This window comes from Mirounga angustirostris, unplaced genomic scaffold (assembly GCF_029215605.1).
Source record: "Mirounga angustirostris isolate CCGP_5_RB_7025 unplaced genomic scaffold, mMirAng1.0.hap1 SCAF_7, whole genome shotgun sequence".
NCBI lineage: Eukaryota > Metazoa > Chordata > Mammalia > Carnivora > Phocidae > Mirounga > Mirounga angustirostris.
Window position 1 is genome coordinate 73,384,674 of NW_026991715.1, and position 25,660 is coordinate 73,410,333.

Sequence of the window (25,660 nt, forward strand, 5' to 3'; positions counted from 1 at the left end):
GGAGAGAATCTCAAGCAGACTCCATGCTGAGCATGGAGCCAGACGCTGGGGCTCAATCTCACCACCCTGAGATCATGACCTCAGCTGAAGCCAAGAGTCGGATGCTTAACCAACTGAGTCACCCAGGCGCCCCTCTAAAAATCTTCTAAATGATCCAGCTGCTTGTCCACCCACACTCTGAAACAACTACTTAAGAACTTTGGTGTTACAAGGCTCTCATTTCTTCTCCCCTGACTGTTGCCTCTGTGTCAAAGCTTAGCACCTCATCAGAGTACAAGATCGCTAAGCTCTTCTCCTCAGTCCTGTAGAACAGCCTGTCAGCAGCAGCGGAGAGACCAAAACCTCTTTCATCCTCCTCCCCAGAGGTTTTATCCTAAGGATACCAGAAGCCCCTTCAACAAGACCATGCTTCCTCTGCTTGAACTTTACCATTCAGATCAAATTTTGAAAAGAGCTAAATGTACCATTTAACATAGCAATATCTGAAACAATATTACAATAGCTCATGTGTTCCTTCATCCACTCATTCATTCAACTACTATTTTTTTTGACTGACTTCTATGTGCTAGGCCATGAATACACAGCAGTGAGCAAAAACAGTCGCTGTTATTACAGAATTTAGTGGAGAATACATATATAGTTTAAATGACCATACAAATAAAGATTAAATTACAACCATAAAAACTCACTGAAGGAAAAGCAAAAGATGCTATTAGAAGATGTGGTAAGAAGTGAACTGATAAAAAGCTTCTCTACAGAAGTCACACTGGAGCTGAGACATGAGGAGAAGCTGGCATTATTAACTAGGTGGAAGAGAATGAAAACATTTCAGGGAAAGGGAAAAAGCATGTGCAAAAATCCTGTGGCAGAAAGGAGCATGGCACAGCAAGGAACTATAAAAAGGCTGTGTATGCAGAGCAGAATCACAGGATAGTGTGGTATCAGAAGAGGCTGCAGAGGTCTTAGGTCTTATAGGATGCTGAACGTTTTGTTTGTATTTCGGGACAAAGGAGAATTCATGGAAGGCTTTTAAGCCATAAATGTGAAATGATAAAATTTAGTTTTGAAAATAGATTTGGGCTTGAGAAATTTCTGGTTGCATTTCAGAAAAAATTGGGAATGGGAGCCAACATACATATGGGAAGAAAACTAAGAGGTCATTACAGCACTAGAGGAGAAAGATGATTATTTGGACTAAGGTGAAGGTGGTGCAATGGATAGCAAATTGTAGGGGTTAAAGTTAATGAGACTTAGCAATGGACTGGATACGGTAGGCGAGAAAGAGGGAGACATTCAGATTGCCTCCTGTGTCTCTGGCTTGTACAACTGCACAGAGGTGCCATTAGCCAAACTAGGGAATAACAGAAGAGGATCAGTTTGGAGGGGAATATCCTAAGTCCTTTTGGTCATGCTGCGTTTGAGGTGTCTTTGTGACCTCTAGGTGCAAACCTCAGGAAGGCATTCATGTATGGTTGGCAACCACGGATATATGGGTCTGTAGTCCCAGGAGAGGTAAAAATTAGAGATTCTAATTTGGGGACACATAGGGAGTACATAAAGCCATAGGCATATTTCACTTCACCTGTAAAAGTTCTGTGATAGAACACTAAATGCGTTCAATATTATTGGCCAGGTCTAAGGAGATGAACCGGCAAAGGAGACAGAGAAACAGCAACAGAACAGGAAGAAGAAGATTGGGAGAATATGTCAGGAGGGAATCGGGAGTGTGTCTCAAGATGGAGGAAGTGGACAATGGTATTATATGCTGTTGTCAAGTAGGTCACTAAGACTGTATTGCTTAACAATATATAACTGTTTGAGGAAAGGGGCTTTGTCTCCAACTTCATTGCCTACCTCTTTCCTCACTACTAACACCTAGCACAGTGCCTTGCTTAGAGAAAAAAAAAAATTAAATGCATTTATAGAAAAAATGAATGAACACCTCTTGGTGAATTAGATAAAAGGAAAGACTCACATAGCATATATAATATAATGTAAAGGTAGCTTAATATATTTAGGGAGGGAAAATGTATATATCTAAAACAGGATTACATTGAGTAAAACTAAATAGAAACAAAAGCAGAGTAGAAAGAAATATCTACAGCTCAGAATGGACTGGCCACGAATCAAAACATCATGTTGTCATCATAAAAGAAAATGAGCAGTGTAAAATAAATGGGCTATTTACTCACACTGATTATACTACTTGGTTTCAGTGTGCAGTTATGACCTACTTAGCAAAGGAAGACCAGAAAAATATTACAAAATATTTAAAGAACCACAAGAAGATGAAAGTTTGGAAAATAATAAAAAAACATTATAATGCAACAGTATAATTGACTAAGATAGTATTCTTCCTTGAACATTTATATGAAAGCACAGTATGGTGTCATAGTATTAACCTTGAGATTAATATATCCTCCACATGCCTTAGTTTAATCTAGTATGAAACTGATTACCCTTTCTAAATCAACTCACATTGTTAGCCTATACCAATGCTGGGGATAATGAATACAGTACATTTTACTTACTGCTTTGAAAATACATTTATTTTCCCTAAAGCAAACTCTTCTAAACTCTATTCCAGGGGTTCTAGAAGAACATGAAAAATTCTATTTTTACCAATTTATATACTTCATAGGCTTTTGTTAGTAATCCTACAGACAAATTTATGGGTCATACAACTGTGTATACTGTAACTCTTAAGTCTTAATTTCATGTCTTCTTCCTTGCTCTGTTTCTTCCTTGTCATCTACTTTTAATTCATTATCATAATATATTTAATACTTGTTAAAGGCCACATTAAATCCTTTCTAAAACAATGTACAGGTGCAAATAAATACGCAAGTCGGTGAATAAATTACTAAGATCCTTCATAATATTAGATATTTCAGTCATCTCTCCTCTCAACCTCACCTTTTCCAAAAAAGAAAAGCTTTATATATTTTTAGTTTGTCATTATCCAACCCATGTATTTCTCTGAACAGTTCATTTTAGTTGCTAAAGTGAAGAATGGAGTTTTGAAGGATAATTTAAGGGTGACAAACACACAGAAATGGCAGATATATGTGAGGAAAATGGATGGAGAGGTGGAGATTTTTAAGGTCACATGACAGTGGACCAGGAATTCACACTGCAATGTTTCACAAATGCAAATCAATACCTTGAGTTATCTGAAATTACTTTTATTACTACCCTGGGTTCCTCTGACTCTACCACTGTTCTGAGAGTGTTAGATCTTAAGTCACATGGATCATGTCTTTCTTAGCATATTCTATGGACCTGTCAGAGAATAATTATCAGAAAGTACTGCCCTCAGAATAGGGGAGCTCATCCTCTGCCTTGCGTGAGAATTTAGAAAAGCAAAGAAGAGAATTAAAGGTTTTCTGGGAGAGAAAACTTCATAAATAAAGGTCTGATGCTGAGAATAAACAATAATAAAAGTGAAATGTATGGAGTAACTGTGTCTTAAGAGATAAGAAAGGAGACTAACAACTGGAGTAGAGAAGGCTGTTGAGTACTCCAGGTAATAAGCCAACCAGTATGGGCCACACAGAAGCTACAACAGATTCTTGAGCAGAAGAGTGATATAATGAAAACAGTATTTGAAACACGTGACAAATGGACTAGGGTTGTTGTAATAGGTTGGAGAGAAAGGATGGTTCTAAGAGAACTGTCAAGAAACAATCAACTGAACATGATAAGACAGTAGGGATAGGCAAAGCAGAGCTCAATGTAGAAACTATCATCAAGATTCTACCCTGGAAGTCTCTAAGAATGATGACACTCCTAATACAAAAGACACTATGCATGGGGGACAAGGGAAGAATGGAAGGAAAGATCAGTTGAGGACATCAGAGTGGATTTCCAGTAATAACAGTAGGTTGTTCGAAAATATGAGCAGCTGGACATACAATGTGGGGGTAAAGGTAAGTGCTCAGAATTGGAGATGCAAAGCTAGAAATATCTGTCTCGAGATTAGAAGGTAAGCCACGTGAATAAAAGAGCAATAAAAATGGGGTTTCTTTTTGCTTTTAAGAAACTTTTATCTTAATACAGGTGGTCCCGACTTAACGATGGTTCTACTTATGATTTTTCAGCTTTATGATGGTGTGAAAGCGATATGCATTCAGTAGAAACCGCACCTCAAATTTTGAGATTTTGACCTTTTCCCAGGCTACGATATGCTGTCTGATACTCTCACGATGCCAGGTGGGGGCAGCGAGCGGCAGCTCCGGCAGCCATGCGATCACAAGGATTAACAACCCAAACCCTTACAACCACTCTGTACCCATACAGCCATTGTTATTCACTTTCAGTACAGTAATCAAGATATTACACGAGATATGCAGCACTTAATTATAAAGTAAGTTTTGTGTTACATGGTTTTGCCCAACTGTAGGCTAATGTGAGTGTTTGGAGTATGTTTAAGGTAAGTGAGGCTAATAAGCTATGTATGGTAGGTTAGGTGCTTTAAATGCATTTCGACTTAACAATATTTCAACTTACGATGATTTTATCAGGACGCCACCCCATTGCGAATCCAGAAAGATCCGTAAAATTAAATTGTTTTCATCGTATGAAATTCAGAAAATATGGAAATTGATACATAAAAAAATTAAAATTGCTTGCAATCCTACCACACAAAGATAAAAACAATAAGCTCCCCAGTATATATATCCTCTCAATTTTGTTTTTCTAGACATACTTTTTTAATGCTCTATGTAAAGCAGTATAGCGTAGTTCAACACTTTCAATTGTGTCCCACTTTCCAAAAACTGTTCATCCCCTAGGAAACAGGGGTCTCACATCCAGCAAGCTTGAGGAATCCATATACCAGATCCCTCCCTTGGAGATATACACTATAGATTAGTACGTAAGTACTAATACATTAGCACATAAAAAGAGACTTTACATAATAAATAACTAGCCATCCTAGATTTTTTATGCACACCTGTTAATATCACTCTGAACATCTGCTCTGCCCTTGACAGGTGAAGGTGTAGTTCTCAAGGGCGAGAACTCTGGAAGCACACAAGCCTGGCTTCAGAGTCTGCCTCCCAGCATAATCCTCTTCAGGAAGTTGCCACCTACACATCACTTTACTCTCCATGAAAGAAGCACAGGAATAGGTGCCCCACAGACTGGGGTGATATTTAAAAGAGAATGTACATTAATCACCTAGAATGTGTGGTACACAGTTATCACTGGAAAAACTGGGCTGGTTTTGATGATGTCATAATGACTAACTGCAGCTTCCCTTTAACTATAAATCGTAACTATTTGTCATTTAAAAATTTTCAAAATCAACCCTTTTAATGACTCCACAGTAATGTATCATATGACTATCCCAACATTGATTTGTCTAATGCTATACTATGGGACATTTATTTCCATTTTTTTCTTTCACAAATAATGTTTCAATGGATAGCCTTCCATACAAAGCTTCATCAGCTGTTCTGATTAATTCCTTAGGATCAATTCCTAGAAATGAAATTTCTGGATAAAGAGGAATAAATAGTTTTAAGGTTTTTGACACAGCTTCCTAAACTCTCCTCTGGAAAGCTTACCAAACTTCATTTCTACTATGGGCTGAGTAGTGACTCCCATATTCTAATGTTTGTGTTAGGATAATGGTGGAGAAGCAGAAAGAAAGAAAAGTCTTATTACATTTATGTTTGCTTTGGGTATAAAAGAAAGAAGTTAAATACAAGAAGTGGCTATGTGAAAGATAAACCCATTTCCATGCTACCTTTCCAGGGCTCTAGGTGGGCTGAATGAGCCTGAAGGTAGAAACCTTACAGAGCAACGCCTGAATGGGGATAATCTTTTTTTTTTTAAGACAACTCTTTTTTTTAATTGTTATGTTAATCACCATACATTACAACATTAGTTTTTGATGTAGTGTTCCATGATTCATTGTTTGTGCATAACACCCAGTGCTCCATGCAGAACGTGCCCTCTTTAATACCCATCACCAGGCTAACCCATCCTCCCACCCCCTCCCCTCTAGAACCCTCAGTTTGTTTTTCAGAGTCCATTATCTCTCATGGTTCATCTCCCCCTCCAATTCCCCCCCTTCATTCTTCCCCTCCTGCTATCTTCTTCTTCTTCTTTTTTTTTTTCTTAACATATATTGCATTGTTTCAGAGGTAGAGATCTGAGATTCAACAGTCTTGCACAATTCACAGCGCTTACCAGAGCACATACCCTCCCCAGTGTCTATCACCCAGTCACCCCATCCTTCCCACCCCACCCCCCCGCTCCAGCAACCCTCAGTTTGTTTCCTGAGATTAAGAATTCCTCATATTAGTGAGGTCATATGATACATGACTTTCTCTGTTTGACTTATTTCGCTCAGCATAATACCCTCCAGTTCCAACCACGTTGTTGCAAATGGCAAGATCTCATTCCTTTTGATGGCTGCATAATATTCCATTGTGTATATATACCACATCTTCTTTATCCATTCATCTGTCGATGCACATCTTGGCTCTTTCCACAGTTTGGCTATTGTGGACATTGCTGCTATAAACATCGGGGTGCATGTACCCCTTCAGATCCCTACATTTGTATCTTCGGGGTAAATACCCAGTAGTGCAATTGCTGGATCATATGGTAGCTCTATTTTCAACTTTTTGAGGAACCTCCACACTGTTTTCCAGAGTAGCTGCACCAGCTTGCATTCCCATGAATGGGGATAATCTTAATGGTTATAGACGACAATGAAAGTAGTAATACTAATAGATTAAAGCAACTCTGAAAACACGGAGACCAAATAGGTTGAGAAGTTTGGGATACAGATTTTTTGTTTGTTTAATTCACACTGTAAAAGATTCAGTTGTTCAATTTCTTATTTTTGCAACAATGAGTATTAAAAAGTCAGCTATTTAATTCTCAATGCCATGAGACTATTTACATGCAAGTTGCTGGGTACTGAGATGACAGGGTATTGAGGGTATTCTGTTTCTAGGAATCGATCATAAGAAATTTATCAGAGATGGTGAAAATGTTTTATTTGTAAGTAACAACAATACACTAAGGTCCTTGAAGGTAGGGTCTAGGTGTCACTGATCTCAGATTCCCCATTTCCTATATGGAGATAGCGACTTAGTAGATAAACAAGATTTACTTCTTGTGTTTATGGAGATTCTGTGTAGAGGTTTACACAACCTCTATTTATGGGTAGGACTCCTGTTCCTCAAGAGTGAGAGACAGTCACTCAATTTAGAGAGTGAAATCACTGATAGTGTACTTCCAAGATGAATCAAGAATGTATGGGAATTGACAGTATCTCCGTCAGCTATACATGATGTATTTATTCACAGATACCAAGGAAAGGTACTTTCCAATGATATATTCAGCAAAGAATCAAACTGACATTCTATATAATGCCACAAAATGTCATCAGATTATTCTGCAAGTATATTTCATGTTTTAAATGATTTTTCTTATGCTTAAATGCCGTTTATTAAATAATAAAAGTGAAAGACCCTATTCATAATTTTTTAAAGTTTACTCTCTCTCAACTTTTACCTAAGGCTCTAGTTTGTTCCATGAATTACCCAGTTTTGCTCTTTTTTTTTTTAATAATTAGTTGGAGAACTGTCAAATCTCCATCATAGATCAAGAAGGAAGAAGTTTAAAATGACTAAGCAATTAGCTAAAATAGAACTAAATTCCAAAAATTCACATTTTCCATTACAACACTAAAGCTATAAGTTAGCAGAATGATTATGAAGCTTGTATATTGGATTCCTGAGCTAATAAAAAGAGAAGTAATACTTTTTACTTACCTGCATACTATAAAAATTGTAAGTTCTTGTTGTGAGATGCATTTACCTCCATGGATAAAAGTTTCTATTAAACTTTAAAGGGATCATAGAATTATACATAGTGAGGCATTTAGAGGTTCTCACCTGAGTAAAGAAGGGTAGAAATGTGATATGCAAGAAAACCAATGTAACGGTTGCTTGAAAAATGGTTTTATGGAATCTGAAGCAGAATCATCTATGCCATGCTGAAAAGTCCTGGGGGAAATAAAAGAATTATTTCAGAATACACAGGAAACATTAACCATGAAGACCATCAGACTTTTTATTTTCACTGAGTATTTGAAGTTAATGTTTGTTTGTTTGTTTGTTTTAGAGAGCACATGTGATTGGGGATAGGGGCAGAGAGAGAATGTTAAGCAAACTCCACGTTCAGCACGGAGCCCCAGGCTTGATCTCATTACCCTGAGATCATGACCTGACTTGAAATCAAGAGTTGGGTGCTTAACCGACAAAGCCACCCCTGGCACCCCTCGAAGTTCATGATTTTACACAAAATGGTACTGCACTAACTAGAACAGACAATGCACCCATCCACTTGGGATCTATGTTAATAGGTAACCCAGAGGCCCCTATACCGTAACCCTTACACTTGGAAAAGTATGACAATACCATTATTAGGTAAAAACTACCATTATAAAATTTGTCAAAAATAAATGAATAAAGAATAGGACAGTAAATATCATTTATATCATCTCCTCAACCTGGATCAAATAAATGCCAATATTTTGTCATATTTGCTTCATTACTGTAGAAATGTTTAGCATAAAGCTACCTCTCCTTATTCTTTAAAGTGATTTATAAATACTAAACAATTAATGAGAATTTATGATTAATTTTGTATGCTCCTAAGAGCCTACAGAGGGCTTATAAAGAAGAATTTAACTGTAAAATATATGACTACGATTTCAAAATTAGAACAATTTGGCCAGAATATCTGGTCTACAATTATCTTTGGAGAAGTGACTGTAACATTTTTCTAGGTTGGCCCAAATTCAACAATAAATCTTGAGGTAATAAGAAAGAATTTTCTACACAAAATCTTTAGTAGACAGCTTGGCTAATAAAATTTTTATCATAACAGGAGACTATATTTGTCTACATGGAGTTAAGAGTAACAACTGGGAACATTTTAGAAATGGAATTGTTTGAAGTGGTACGATCCCTCTTTATATATAGTACAGGAGCAACAGCATCTTTTAAATATATGTAGAACAGAATTCCATTTTGAAAACCCATTCTGATCTTTTCATTCCATATCCTGCTTCTTGTAGTCTCACATTTTCCAAATGTGACCTGTCCCTCCCCAGTTTGTCTTGCCAAGTAGTACACCTACTATAATCAAATATACTTCAATATTTTTTAGACTTAATATATCTCTTCTTTGAAAGCCATTTTTTTTCTTACTAAATTTCAGAAAGAACAAAATTTCTTAAATACGCCTCAAAATGAGGCTGTCATGTTTCCAATCCCTACATTACACTGTGTGAACTACGCAGAAGCCTGGGTCAGGATACCGCGATATGCTTTCATAAGGAGTTTGGACTTCATGCCAGCAATGGGGAATTGCTGAAGAGTTTATAGCACGGGAGTTATATCAGTCAGCTATTTTATATTTTAGAAAAATATATTGCACTTGTGCAACAGTGTGGAGTGATCTGGAGGGATCAAGGCTAGGGTAACAGGGATAATGACATGATATTTCAGTAGACCAGACAGAAGAGGACAACATCCTAACCTAAGTAGGAAGCAAAGGAGAAATAGGTAGGAGGCAAATACATAAAACGTAAACATAAAATTAATAGAATTAACTCCCTAAAGACATGGGGTTGGAGATGGCACAAGGGAGAAGGTAGAAAGGAGAAGGGTTAAGGGTTGAGAGAAACCTGGGAGGACTCGCAGGTATTTTACTTAGTTTCAAGTAGGCTGAGGGAGCTGCAGGCATATGAAGTACATCCAAAGAGAGACATCCAAAAGAAATTTGGATTTGCTGATGTAGCCTATATAAGAGATATCTGGGTGGAAGATATTAATGTGGAAGTCATAATGGCAAAACCATGGGGATGGGTGAATTCACCCAAAGAAAGAGTGTAAGAGGAAAAGATGGTTAAGAACAGAGCTCTAGAACACACCAACATTTAAAGGGTGAGGTGAGAAAGAGAAGCACTCAAATGAAACCAAGAAGGAATAATTTAAGATGTAGGCAAAGAGCCAGGACAAAGTGATATTAGGGAAACCAAGGGAGGAGAAATGGCCAATAGTGATAAAAGCTGCAGAGAGGGTAATTGCATGGAGGGACAAAAATTGGAGTTAGCGACTGGATAGGCATGGATGATCTGTCCCATGCTGTTTGTTTAGCTGATGAGGGCAGTTGCGGTTCATGGAATGAATGACAGGTGTCAAAATGGAGATAGTGAATACAAACTGCTTTAGAAGGGAAATACAATAATAGAGAAAGAAAAAATTTTAATATAAAAGAGCCTTTGGGAAAAGAATAAGAAGAGAAGAAAGACTATTTAAAAGACTATGGCCATGGAGTAGAAAGTAGATGTGATTGAGAGCGCAGGAAAAAGATCTACTTTGGCTGGAAAAAGAGACACATTGACTATCAAAGGATTTGGAGGTGAGTAAGGATCAAGATAATTATTTAAAATGGAAATGAGAAGTTAAAGTACATTCATGACGGTCTAGGTTTTCTCAGAAAGTACAGGGCAAGGCCATCTGCTAACAAATAGTGGGATGGGGCAAAGTGGAGGGTTTGGCTAAAGTGGAGGAGGATGCTTTGGAGAGAAAGCCACCCACTAGTAGGACAAAGAGCGGCGTTATCAGAAGGTACAAAAGGCCAGCTAAGTGACTCTCACCAGCAGTGTTCCAAACTCTGGACAGACAGGCCAAAAGAGTGAGAGTAGGATATGCACTAGCAAGGGAGGTAGGAAGGGAGGGTGCTGGTATCACGTGAGAGGAGATGTAGCAAGGAGTCTGGCAAGAAAGGAGATCTCAAAGGAAATCAGCCTGGGGGAAAAGGATGGGACAAGAGATAAGGGGCTTCAGGAGAGACAAATAGAGACTGGAGGCTGTGGTATCCTAGCCTCCGCCTAATTTGGCACATACTTCTGTGAGCCCTTTGCATAAAGTCCCATTGTCCAGTTATCTGGGGAGGGGGGGCAGTTCATTTCTCCAAGAATAAACACCTTAGCTAGAATGTATTCTCTGTCAAGTTCAGCTGGCTCTCTAGACTGCTCTACCTCAAAACCTTGTAATGTCTTCCCTGATCAGCCTAAGATATTTCTTATTTCACCACCTCATCCCTCTTTATGCCCTTATTTTGCCTTGTTTCTTCTGAGGACTTAATCTCCCTCTGATCCTTTCACATTTACTTTTTGCTGCCTGCTCCGTACCCAAGGGTAGAGTCACTGAAGACTATTCAGAGGCAGTGTGTGGGCATACACAGGAGCTCTGGAGCCAGAAAGACTAAGTTTTTAGCTTGGGTGGGCTCTTCACTGGATGTGTAATGTTGCTTGACAATTGATTCAGCTTCAGTTTTCTCATTTGGAAAAATGGGAATAATAATAATAATCACCTTACATAGTCAGTGTGATGATTGAGATCATGCATATAAAGGTCCTAGCAAAGTGCAGGCACCTAATAAGGGACCAAGATATGTAAGATATTATCAGTATGATAACAACAGTTGCAAATACTTCTTAAGACGGTCTACAACTATCTCATAGTCTAAATGGTTGCCTAATTACAGTTTCATCCTTGAGATTAGAAAAAATAATGGAGAATCTAATAATGGGATGGTTATTTGGAATGGTGCCAAAATTTAAGACTACAAACTACCGGCAATACAGTATTTCCCAGAACATTTCTGCCAGTACTGAAACTTTTATTCCACTCATGGTTTCTAAGTCATCCTGGTAATAGTAGGGTTATTTGGCTATAAGAAATGTTATGGCAGATGTTTATGGTCTCAGAGGGGGTGGGATCTGTATAAGCATTTAATTCCACAGCAAGATCCCAAATTAGTGTCATTATTCTGGAGAGTATAACAGGGTGAAAATTGGCCCACAAGCCTCACTGGGGGAATGAAATGATGAGCTGGCTATTAGATAACCTCTAATGATGTTTTGGTATACACTTAAAAGAGAGGGCGTTCTAAATAATTCATAGTGGAGAATAAAATACAATCATAAGAGCCACAGAATTATATTTTCTGCAAGACAGAAGAATTTTGATAGAGCAAATTTAAATACTCTTTTAAAAATAAGTAATTGTCCATAGGTTGAAGCAGAATACATTTCCTCACATTTCCAAATTAGCAGACTGTAAAGATCATTTTGCTTAAGGGGAGGAAAGTGGGATTTGGGGAAATTCCCTGCCCTTCGTCCAGCCTCAGCTGCCCCTTGCCCCTTCCCTGTCACTAGCATCATGCAGGCTCTGTGCTCATCACGGCATGCCACTTGGGCCCTCTGCCCCAGATTCAGTCTCTTGTGGTTCTCTGATGTACAAGTATGTTGCCTTCCTTCCCTTCTTCATTAACAAAACTCATTGACTTTTTGAGCTTATGTAGCCAGCTGCTGCTAGAAAGAAATAAATCCAATACACGTCAAAAGTGATAACAACTGATAAGCTAAAAAGAGCTAGCTGGGTTTTATGCTTTTCTTGTGCTGCCCTGCTTTTGGCTGCCCTCCCAAGAGAACAGTGTCTCATAATATGATGCTAATGGAACAAACCTCCAGGATGGAGTTGAAGAAGCCCAAGGATGTAAATTCCAAGGGGCAGAGGGGCCAGGCCAGATGCCTCACTCCTGTGTCTACCACGGAGCCTAAGCCGTTGGAGGTGCTCGATAAACTAAAGTACCAAGAGAAGACCACAACATCAGAAGAAGTAGAATTAGTTTGAAATTGAACTCCTGGGACAGCGCTGGAATACTTGAGACAATGAGGACATGCAAGCCTTTCTGATCACAATTAACCATAAAGATGTACAGAGAACCAAGTTCAATCTACTTCACCATTTTAAACACAATTCTAAGTGATTGTTTTGCTTTCATAAACCAGCATCACCCCTGGGACTATAGGTAATTTCCTGAATGTCATTAAGTAAGAGAAATTAAGGTAAGACACTCAGAAATATGGCTCCCCACTTTTCTCCTGCCCCCTGGCTTGAGAGCATGATGACAATAAGTCTTTGAGGTTAGAAAATGATGATTTGAAGACAGAAAAGAACTGGCACAATGCTTGGACTAACTGTAGGTACATAGCAGATGCTGGTTAAAAAAAAGAGTAAAGAATGAATAGAAGCTTGTCAGACCTTCCTTAGTGGAAAGGAGGATGAATTTCAGGGGCCATCTGTGATGAGCAATCTTGGGTGGTATGCAGCCAAAGGGCAGACAGAGAATGGGACATATGGTGGTCAGGCCAAGCAAGACTTGATCTCAGAGGAGAGGGCAGGAAACAGCTAGTCAGAGATTCAGGGCACAAGCCTTCTCCAAAGGCAATGACTAACTCTTCACCAGTGTTTTACATTATTAGAATCATATATAAGGCTGTTTGATTTTAGGTTTTTTAAAAAAATAGATATTTTCCTCAAAAGCAATGTGTAGAGGAAGGGGACAAAAGGGAGTCATTTAATCTAAACAAAATGGCTAAAACAACTAACTTTACTTTCTGAATCATTTTATATTCTGCCATTTCTTTTTTACATTTTAATTATTTAAATCTTTATTTCTATTCAGTATGTATTCATTTTTTAAGAGCTTTATTAAGATATCTAATTCACATACCACAAAATGTACTCATTTTAAGTTGACAACAAATGGTTTCCGGTATATTCAGAGTTGCAGAACCTTCACCACTATCTCATTTTATAACATTTTCATTACCCTCCAAAGAGATCCTGTACCCAATAGCAGGTACTACCCATTCTCTCTCCTCCCAGCCTCTGGCAACCACTAATCAATCTACTTTTTGTCTCTTATTATTTATTTTGAAAATTTCTAGTAAAGTGAACTGGACAATATATACTCTCTTTTGTCTGGCTTTTTTAACTTAACATGATGCTTTTGAAGTTCAGTCCTGAGTTGAGGTAGGTAGCATCTGTCAGCACTCCAAATTCTTTTTTATGGCTGAATAATAGTCCACTACATGGATATGCTACATTTTGTTTATCCATTCACCAGCTGATAGGCATTTGGGTTTTTTTCACTCTGTGCTACTATTAAAATGCTGCTATGAACACTTGTATACAAATCTTTATACTGACATACGTTTTTACTTCATTTAGGTCTATACCTAAGAGTAAAACTGCTGGGTTATAGGACCATATGCTCAATATTTTACATAAGCATACTCTATGCTTAACGTTTTGAGGAACTGCCTATTTTCAAAGCATGCCAGACATTCTTGAAGTATGAAAAGTGAAATTTCAGTCCATGCTCTGCTTTGTGAGGGACAGTGAAATATTTTTAAATAAATAAGTAAATAAACAGGCTAAGACCATAACCTCAAAATACCTAGCGTTGGTTTGAAACCAAACTATAGACACAGCATATTTTGAAATACCTTGGAATCTAGTTATTCAAAGCCATACTAGTGATACCAAGTGAAACTCAAGATAGGTCTGCTGGTCAGTATTCGGGCCCATACCTGATGACTCCGGCCCTTGCCTGTTGTGTTGGCACTTGTACTGAAATTCATTCTTCTATGTTATTAAATGTTGCGACACAGGGGACAGTGGGCCTGTGTGTAAATAAATTTAACCTGAACATTAGAAATTTTATTAGACTTTACTCGATGGCAGGTATTTATCTTGCTCACTGCTATAACCCTTGTGCTTAATCCCTGTACTTAATCAGAGGGGCTGGAGAGGCAACAACATTGATTGAATTGAAACTAAACTGCTTTTACCTAAAATTTGAAGAATTAAATTTTAATTTGCTATATAGAAACGAAAATTAACATTCTACGCAAGCAAAATGCACCACCTGAAACCATGTTTGAGTATGTGTGTGAATGTGCACCGAGGACGCTTCTGAATGTGCACTTTAACTGCCTTGATGGAAGATCTACAAGCAATAGGCATTTTGGAAAATACATGGTGAATATTTTATGTTTCAGCGGGTCTCATTCCCTCGAGGACAAACTTAATGTACTCCTTTTATAACATTCTAACAGAAATCTACAAAGGAGAGTTAAAAGAGAACACACATTTTTGCAAACAGGTTTCATTCTTCCTGAAAAGATTTTAAAATCATGTATGCCTGCCCTGGGATTTAGTGATCCTACACTAAACTCAGAAAGGAAAATACATTCAGTTCATCTGTCAGAACTACTTGGAAGAAAGGCAGTCACCTTCAAAAAAGGAATATCGCATGTAGTGACAAATGTCAGGTACAGTTTATAAAAAATTCAATACTATCAACTTCTGATTGTTACCTTTCACCAATTCCTCAAAGCATATTAATTTTTTTTTATTATGTTATGTTAATCACCATACATTACATCATTAGTTTTTGATGTAGTGTTCCATGGTTCATTGTTTGCGTATTAACACCCAGTGCTCCATTCAGTACATGCCCTCTTTATTAATTTTTAAATGAGAAATAGAGATACACTTTTTTCCCCTAAATACTAATAATATGAGAATCTCATACCCTGGCTGTAACAGGACGCTAAATAAATCAATAGGGTCCTTGTAACACACGTACAACTTTTTCCTACTTGGTGAAGAACATGCTTATCAATACAAAGCAAAATACATTTCAAAGACTGCACTGATATTCTAGAAAAACAATCATAAAATTTAAATCAACATGAATGGATACAATTTGTGAAAATTTATATGAACTGAGAAATATTAAAAAGGAAAGTATCTAGACTTTTTGTTCATGCTTCAAAGCAATGTAGCCATCTATGTTTTATATTAAGAAAAACCAGAGGCAGTGCTTGGTGTAAAATGTTCTGTAATCCTGGTTGAAATTAGCAATTTAAATTTGTTGAATGAGGTTACAGTGCAGTATCTAATGCACAAATCACAGATTTGAGTACTTGCATAGTTGTTAAAAAATGTATCAAAAGGTCATGGGTTAACAATAATAAATGTATGTTACATTATTATCATTAAAATATGCAATCTTTGATAATAATTTATTTGTTTTACAAATGCATTGGGGGGGGTTAAAATTTTTCTATTCATCTGTGACAAACCATGAAATTCAATATCGCTCACCATGACCAATCCATGAAATTTGTCAACTTTGTTCCTGATTTTCACAGGGCCTTCCTCTCAGATGAAATGACCCATTGAACTAAGAGCATAGCGATTTTTTCATCTATGGTAAATCAGTTGAGTTTCTTAGGATTTATTATGTACTTCAGTCCTTGAGCTTTTTATGATTATGAACTATTATGCATATAATCCCAAACTTATGGCAATTGATCTCACTATTTCTTCCCCTTTCTGAAAGAATTCTCCATTTCTAAAATTAGTTCTCAAGGGCAGCGTTGCCAGAAAAACAATCTATAAACAATGGGTTTGTTGAAAGTCAGAGTGGGTGAAAATTATAGGGAAATTGAAATCAAACTTGTTAATTACTCAGAGAATTTCGAACACAAAAGTCTCAAAATTTACTGAAAAATCAAGATTTATATATTTCTCTTACCAGAATCTTCCAGAAAGGAATACTTTACTGAATTTATCCTAAGAAATAGAAATATGCATAATTTTTCCTATCCAAGAAACTAAGAATATGCAATTATCTAGTCTTTCAAGATAAAGTGACTATTTTGGAGGAGAGTTTAAACAAAATTGTATTATTGTTTTATTATAAGATCTACTTCAACGTCTTCTACAATATTACCAATTTGAAGGAAATAAACCAGAAAAGTAGTTCAAAATTTTTAATTTCTCTAAATCTTATTTACTACATAAAATCTTTCCACATTTTAAAAATGCAATTGATGAGTCTCTCCTTTGCTGTCCTGCCTACTACTCCCTTCCAGTGTATTAATAAACTTCTGTCTCCTTTGTTCTGCCTTGGGTGAGTTCTTTCACCTGATGGGGTCACCCCACATTTGGTAGCCCTCACCGGAACCTCTGCTGGCCTGGGACTTTCCCTGGATTCTCTGGGACTTTCTCAGGACTTTTCCCCCAGTGGATCGACTCTAGTACTCCTTGGGGAACTGACGACCTTGGGGAACTGAGTAACCAGCAGAGATTACTCCTCTGTGAGGATCTGAAGCTCCAGAGGGAGCCAGTTCCCCTCTTGCCTTTGGAGGGACACTGCTCTCCCTCTCCTTTCTGTTTTTGGCTCTTCTGCTGTCTAACCCTAGTACGCCTCACACAACAGATTTCTGGCCAGGGCGGCTCCTCAGTGTGGTCTGAAGGTCTGACGGTGAACAGGTTGGACTCCGGTGCCTGTGAGGGTGAAGGACCCCTTTCCTCTCCTCTCCCACTCCACCCCCCTGAGGCCTCCATTCCCGACATGTGGCGCAACTGGTAGGGGCAGCTCATCCAGGGTGAATCCACACACATTACCAACTTGGTGGGGACCCTTTGCTGACACTGGCTGACTCTCAGACACCTTGCTTCTTTCGGGCTCCCCTTTTTTCCTTTGTTCCCTCAGATCCAGCTGCCATCTTGATCTACAGGCAAAAAACGTTCTCACGAGTCTGAGTGAATCCAACAATTCTGTACGAATGATGGTTCAACAAGGATCCCAGCCCATACCATCGGAGGATCCCCTCCCCCTAAATCCCATGGACCTGCCCACCAGGGATTTTCACTCAAATCGCCTGTATGCACGTTAATATAATACCATGCTCTGGTCTATACCTGCACAGAACCCATGACGGACCAACAAATTTAGGTAGAAACAGTGTGCCCCCTGTCCAGCATGAAGCAGCTACTGAAGATGAGACTTCCACCCAAATGCCAAAGATCCATCACTGTTGATCTGTCATAGGGGAATGCGGAGGACACTGTTAGGCAACAGGCCTGAGCAATGAAAACCTGAGTAAGGTAAAAGGGCCCACAGTGAACACTGGGCTGAATGCAAACAGGCTCTTTAATGACCCACCTCAAAATATCCATAGGCCCTAGCTGACCAATGGGCTATTTAAAACCTGGCATGGGTACTAAAAAAGGAAAACTGCATACATTCCCATACCTCCTCACTCTTCCTCTTAACTATAGCCCCCCACCACTGCTTCCTGGCAGACAGTCTCTCCTTTCCTCTTACGCCTGCTTCTCCCTTTCACTGAATTCAATAAACTTCCATCTCCTTTTCCAAAAAAATACAATTGCTGGGGCACAGGGCTGATTTAGTCAGTAGAGCATGTGACTCTTGATCTTGGAGTCGTCAGTTCAAGCCCCATGTTGGGCGCAGAGTTTACTTAAAAAATAAATAAGTAAATAGATGGATAGACAGAAAATAAAAATGCAATTACTTATTCCTATTGCCACCTGCCATTACTAGCTCAGACACTACAGCCTAATACTCAAAATGCAAATGTATGGCAGATTAACTGACAGTGTGGAAACATTAGGTTTCTTCCAGATTTGGGAATATTTTGGCATCAACTTTTAAAATTTTTCTATTAGAGCAAAGCACTTTATATCAAATTAAAACTAAAAAATATTTTTAAGAGAGTAAAAAGCCATTAGATAGGATTTTCTTCTTAAGTATCAAGCTGTAATTGAAAATAACCAACCCACTAATAAAATCATTTAAACAACTCAAATACTGAAGCTCAAGGTAATCCCGATTCTACTGGGGCCTTAGCATCTGAGTAAGATTGACCGAAAGAGATATAACACAGTATTAGCTCGTTTTGTAAAATGGCGCAAATCACAATATCAAAAATGCACTTCAAAATATTTCTACTTGCTACTTCGCACAATTCAATAAGTAGTATGAAAATAACTTTAAGTCCCGTTATTTACATATCACAATAGCTAAAAAGAAAATATGTTTGATACTTACTGATACAATTCAGTTAAGGGTGAAGTCAAAATAACTAATGTTGTGAACAGATTATTGCAATGGGTATGAATTTTAAAAATTTTATCATCTATATACTCATGAGGATTCAAAAGCTTCTGTACAGATGGACAAACTGACCATAACATGTTCTCAGTGCATATTAAAATTGTCGTGACATCAAGTCTATTGGAAAGAAAAAGAAAATCATGTTAAATTGTTTTTCTGCTTGGTATATACACTATCCTTCATATCTTTTATATTAAACATATGTAAGAATAGAAATATTTGGTTAGATACCAGAGCTTCAGAGATCAAAGACAGAAAGACTCAAAGCTTAGCATTTGAGTTTCCAGGTGTTAGATGACTCATATACCATTATCTTTAGGAATGGTGAGGTCTATCTATAATACTGAAGTGTTTTAGGAGTGCTTTTCTTTCTTTTTTTTTTTAAGGTTTATTTTGCATTATTAGGATACTATTCAAGAAGCTCAAGAGATTTTCCTTGAAATTATGTCCAGCAAAAGAGGAGCCAGATTAAAAGTTAATTTGCTATTACCCACATGTATATGATAGGTAAAATTTTGATAGGAGAACAATTCTCCTTATCCAAGCACAGGCTGCCAAAAGAAAGTTACAAGTTTGGGTAACATGTTTCCCCAGCAAATGGGAGAGGAAGAAAAAATGAGACCAGAGCACAAATGGAGAAGACTATAGTTTCCAAAATTTTCAATATTGAATAAATTTGTAGAAACTTTGTTGTATTTTATAATCTTATTCATAAACTCATTTCTTTGTTTCTATCTTTCCTATGTTTTAACAGAGACCCAAAGATCTGTTTAAAGATTATTTTGGTATATGACTGAATTGTACAAACCTCAGTTAATTTTTTCTTTTTTTTTCTTTTAAATTCAGTGTTCAAGAAATAGATGATGGAAATCATGAAGTGATAAGAAAACAAATAAGTATGAATATCTTTTAAAATGAGACTTTGGCCTCAAATTTATTTTTATATACATATATATATATACATATATATAAAATAAGTTTATATATGTATTACTAACATACAACACATATTATATGATATATATGGTTTTGGTCATACGACCGCTGAAGGCCACTAGAATACTAAAAACATCAATAATTGCCTTTAGGAAGGTTTAACTGCAATTTGTACCCATTTGCTCTAATAGTTAATTAAACAGTTACAAATCCAAGATATATGTACACACACACACACATACACACACACTGATTTCCACAGTAACAGTGGTTTAGTATTAATCAAATAAAATTATTTATTTTTCTTTAAAAAACTGTAAGAAATAACTCTAGCTTTTCATAGCATTTTTATGTAACCACCCAGAAAACATAAACCAAAGTCTCTATAGTACAGTTAATTAAACATACTACCCAGTAAATCTGATTTCACAAACATCTCATAATGACTTGCCACCTCATAGTCAAAAGAGATTTAAGCTACACAGAAAAAGAATGAAGGTACTCTTTGCTCTCAGAAAAAAACTTTCCATCTATTCTTCTGAGTTCAATGATTTAAAAAAAAAAAAAATGCTTGGTCAGTAATTCAAAACAGCCTTTGCAAAATACCATATTTATGAAACACCGTAGCAGGACCTAAATACCCTTCAAATGCAGCATGGTTTACAAGAACATGATCAGGAAATGATTCCTACTGCCAAAAAAAAGCCTCTGGTGTCTTTAGTTTCTTCCTAATATATATCTGAAGAAAAGACAGATCTTAATCACATCAGTGAGAATATTTATAAAACAAAAGCCTTTTCTTTGTCTGGACTGTTGTAGTCTTTTACGAACATTTTTGTAGCCATCGCCTAGATGCCTCATAGACCTGGACTACAGTTTAGTCATTAACACCCAGTGACTGCTGCACCTCTTTGTCTGTGAGTCCCCATTTTACTGCACTGGTTTTTAGTAATACATGATGGAAAGAAAGCAAAACAATAAAGGAGAAAAAGAAAGAAGTAATTAGAATATATCAAGAAGAAAAATTATTAGACAAAGGAGCTTCCTTATGAAGATAAACTACACTATTTATTTATTTATTTATTTGAAGATTTTATTTATTTATCTGACAGAGAGAGAGAGACACAGCGAGAGAGGGAACACAAGCAGGGGGAGCAGGAGAGGGAGAAGCAGGCTTCCCGCGGAGCAGGGAGCCCGATGCGGGGTTCGATCCCAGGACCCTGGGACCATGACCTGAGACGAAGGCAGACGCCTAACGACTGAGCCACCCAGGCGCCCCTAAACTACACTATTTAAAAGCTTAAAAACAAAAAGAAAAACTAAAATCCCCTGGTTGCCTAGAATTTCAAAGTCAAATTAACTGCCCAATCACAGCACTGCTGCTTCCTACTCCATTTCAGGCCTCAATTTTCCCTCTTTATCTTATTTAATAACCTTTGTATATAAATGTCTTAGACTGTAATACATCTTGAATCATTTTTTTTTTTTTTTAGAAACAAGTGGGTTCTACATACAGTTTTAAGAAGAGAAAAAAGCAAAGTTATTTTGATTGAAGTTCCACATTTCCACTTAAGTATCTCAGGAGAGTTGAATATGATTTCCTTTCAGATGTTAGAAACATGTTAAATATACAAGGAGTTATGTCATGAGATTCAGAATTACATTCTGCTTTATACCAGTTGATGAAAAAGTTTTCTTGAAAAGCAATGGTTTTCACAACTTCAATTACCTGATCTGTGGCGTTCGCTTGTAACTGGGATGGGCCCGAGCATATCTGGAGGCCAGTAGACCCAAAGATTTCTCCAGCACTTCTGTTAGGATCACCTGGGCTAACTTAGGGGGCAGAATGGTCCAGAGATCGTGATGAAGAGCACAGAAGAAATAATGCCACATCTGGAGTGAGAAGGAGCATCTTTCCCCCTGGCAAAACCACCACACATTAAACAATAGACTCACATCTTCCAAAATGTCAGTTTGCTTCCTATGAACATAATTAGTTCAGGCTGAAAGGAAATAGCTGGAGAGTCTGACACACTCAATGACCAAGAAAGATTTTTGACAAGATGTAAAACATCCTTATTGACAAAGGAACATATGTTTTATTTCAATTACAAGACCAGATATTCTAGTGCAAATCCAGGCCATAGGCTTTTAACCCAGCATATCTTGATTTACCTACTCCTAGCCTGGAGTTTAAAATTTATTTTAAGCAATCAGCTCTACAGTTGCCAAACAAGTCATGCTAGTTTAAGATAGTGGGCTGGTTCTTCTAAAATTCAATTTTAATAATTTCAATTAAGTATGTATATTTTTCTGAGACTATTACCATCATGGAGGTCATTCTTATAAATTATGTTTGAGATTTCACATTATAATGAAATGACAGGAATAAAGATAAACTTACATACCACATACCAGCATGCATGAAACCAAGGGGGGATGGGTAACTATTAAAGATTATTACATTAGGCTACTTCATTCATGGGGTTTTAATAACCATGCTAGAAACAGATACTATAATGGTCTGATTTTATAAGAGTTTGTAAAGCTTAGACAGATGTTATCATTTCTTAGCATTTTTACAGTACTTCATACTTGCAAGGGGCCAGGTTCTCCTTCCTTTCCACCCCCTACAGACCTCTTCTGTGGGTACCAAATTCTCCCTGACCACAGAGGAAGACCCAAGAGCAGCTAAGGCCAGTGGGAACAGGCAGAAATGAGACGGTGGCCTCAAGTGATTTACAAGCATTAATGAGTTAACAGGCTCTCAGGGAGGTATGCTAGTCATTTAACCTCGTTTTCCTCAAAGCAGTTTAAAAAAAAAACTACTTGAAATAGGAAGAGTAGAATGTGTTTTTCAAGTATTAACCCCGATAGGTACCATATCAAAAATTCAATGAGCAAAACTTCGCATTTTATCTCTAAGCAATCCTCTTTGACTTAAAATCCCTGCTTTGCCCACTACTGATAGTTCTCAAACATCATTTTAAAAAAATCTGTTTTTTTATAGCAAAAGTTGATAGTTTCTCATGCAGATATGCCTATCAGTATTTTCCTTACATACTATTCTTCTGATAGTTTCTCTGATTGCTAAAATCTTTGGTAGTCACTGTAAGAATAATTTATGGTCAATTTCTATTGACTTCCAAATGGAGTTTATAAATGAGTAGAACTGGTATACTTGGGTGGGAAACTAGAGCATCAAAATGTCCAAGAGTCAGGTTCAAAGGAGGGGGGTTTTGACCACTTCTGAGTTCTGGACTAGACATATATCAAAACTGTTTAAGAAAAAAAATTACAAAATTCATGTGAAAGTAACAAAATTAGAGTTTCTTATACTTTCTTTGCTGTGTGTTCTGTGATAAGGAACGCTTTTTAAAATTTCCTGAAGTAAGAAAGGAGTTTTAAAGCTTGACTTCGTCATACTTTTTGTGTTGTATGTTAACTAAAGCAAAATTGCCCCAGCTGATGTAATGACGAGTATGAATGATTTACACTAACTCTCTCCATGGTAATGGACGGGTGCTTTTAATAACGTGGCCAACATAATTTCTCATACTTTTCAAAATAGAAATCAATTTCCTTAATAGTTATCAATAAACGAGAAAACAAAAGTAACGAGGCATGCAGATTTCTTTCCCTGAATGTGAAAAATACTTATTTTGAGACTTTTTAAAATATAAACTTCGTGTTTACTTAAAAATATTCCAAATTGGTCATCGTTCCTCACAATTCTCTTCGAAGTGTGTGTAACTGTAATGTATGCAAGGGTTTTCATTAAACTAAATGTGATTCATTTATTTTTCTGACCTGTTTCTCTATTTGTTGTCATTTCAAAAGTATTCTGCTAGTAAACATCTGTTATTTTTATAGACCCACTATAATGTAAACAGATGTGAGCTTTTATTTAGATTATATATCAGGAAACAAGCAGCTGGGCTTTATTATAGAAGCCATTCAATATTATCTTTGAACAGACAATTCTTTATTCTTTGACTATTGGAAAACACAAGTTGCTAAAATTGAGCAGATGTCAACTATACTAAAAGCTTAATTTTAAACATGTAAGCTGAACACCCACGTGCCATCTGACCAGCACCTCATCAGAGAGATACGAACTCTCTGACTCTCTCAACCTGATAGTTTAGAAAAGGGAAATAATGTATCTAGGGCTCAGCTGATATCACAAAACACTAGCAAATATTCCTTCATATCTTGTAAGTTCTTTCACTATTTCCTTACTACCCTCTGCACATGGCGATAGGCTCCCCTGAGATCTCTATCCCACCCTTCGTTTCCAGTCAGGCAGATTTCATCTCCTTTCCTCTCAAAACGGCCCTGCCAAAAACATACTAGTCCTGTTTCACAAATCAGTTGGAATGATGGGGAGAGAAGAAAAGGGTGCAGTAAACGGGATAAAACCATTGTAAAGTACTCTGGTTGTCAAAACAGTTTAAAATTTGTGTTATTTTTAGAAGTTTCTTATTTTTGGTAAATAGGAAAGCAGTATCACTTTATTTTCCTGAGCATAAATAACAACCACTAACTCTGCAATTAAACTGTAACCACTGACCATGTAAGTATACGGAAGCTACAGTACCATGTAATCACAGGGTAACTATCTCGTTATTTCTGTCTTTGAAGCTAAACCTTTGTCATAAGTTCTAAGAGCTGCATGTTACATGGTAATTTTTTTTTTTTTAATACTTGGTAACTTCAATAACAGGTTCTCAATGTATCCACTTATTATTTATACTGTACAACTCTTCCAGCTCCCGATTTGCATGAGAGAAGACATAATACCCCGATGTTGGACACAGAGTGAAATGATACCTGTACCTTAATGAAAACATCGTATAAAATTGCTCATTAGTGCACTGACATATTGAAATAGTTTGAAACCGGAGGTGGACTCGTTTTCAATCTGTTTACCTCAAGGCAAATAAGGAGACTGGGCTGCTGCCGAAAGAGGGGAAGACCAGTACTTTTGCTCTTATCTCAGTCTGCCTGTGGTACCCTGGTACCACCACCACCTTGTGCTTGTTCTGCTCAGTGCTGTTTGAAGTACGTCAGGTTTGGAAAACCCTACATGAATGCTCTCGCAAAGAGAAAAACTATCTGGGAAGGGCCTCTAAAGGAGGGATGAAATGGCCTCAGAAAAAAGTGGAAAGTCCTTTAAGAGAGCTTCTGAGCTATCTTTCTCTGTTATGGCAACATTTATTATGATAATAACTTCGGCATAAACAGAGTCACAGGAACCTTGGGCGTCAGGGAGTTGACAAGAGTGACCCCACAGAATAATACTCCACTCTTTTTCCCAGTACTCCATGGCGATCAGGACAGTCAGGAAAAACAAGAATCATAAGCTTTGATCCCAAGGAAAGGGCAAATTGGGAAAGCTAATGAAGTTGGGTTTGACTGATGAATTTTTTTAAAAACCCTGATTATGTTTTATTAAGATATTATAAATGTTTCACCCTGCCCTGAAATCAACTTCAAGGAATTTTAAATATTGGGGCTTATGGATAATCAATGGGCTTGAGGGGAAGGAAAACTGATGAAGCCTGATGATCACTAATTTTAATTGGTCCTGGGTTTGGTTGTACTGGGAATCATTAGGCTTTAATTTAGTGGAAATTTGGGATTTCAAAACATGGGCTAAATGAAAATAGGGAAGCTATAAATGATCAGATGGGTCTTAAAGCACCTTCATAAGAACATACAACGAGAGGGCAAAAAAATATGTACAAAGAACAAAGTGGCTTAAGAAAAGACATTTAGCTAAAACAAATACAATAAGAAAAAAAAAAAAGTGCAGGAATACCCAGAACCGGTCCCT

General features: G+C 37.2%; 1 protein-coding gene across 4 annotated transcripts in view; it reads right to left on the reverse strand.

Annotated features, from left to right (window-relative positions):
- Positions 1-25,660, reverse strand: part of KIAA0825 (KIAA0825 ortholog) — a 403,169-nt gene that overhangs the window by 253,990 nt on the left and 123,519 nt on the right. For all 4 annotated transcript variants that reach the window (XM_064596374.1, XM_064596372.1, XM_045898686.3 and 1 more), the window contains 3 exons: positions 21,551-21,741; positions 18,820-19,002; positions 7,920-8,030 (listed from right to left, as the gene is read on the reverse strand). In XM_064596374.1, the coding sequence (XP_064452444.1) occupies positions 7,920-8,030; positions 18,820-19,002; positions 21,551-21,741 (485 nt within the window). The remainder of the gene's footprint in view (positions 1-7,919; positions 8,031-18,819; positions 19,003-21,550; positions 21,742-25,660) is intronic.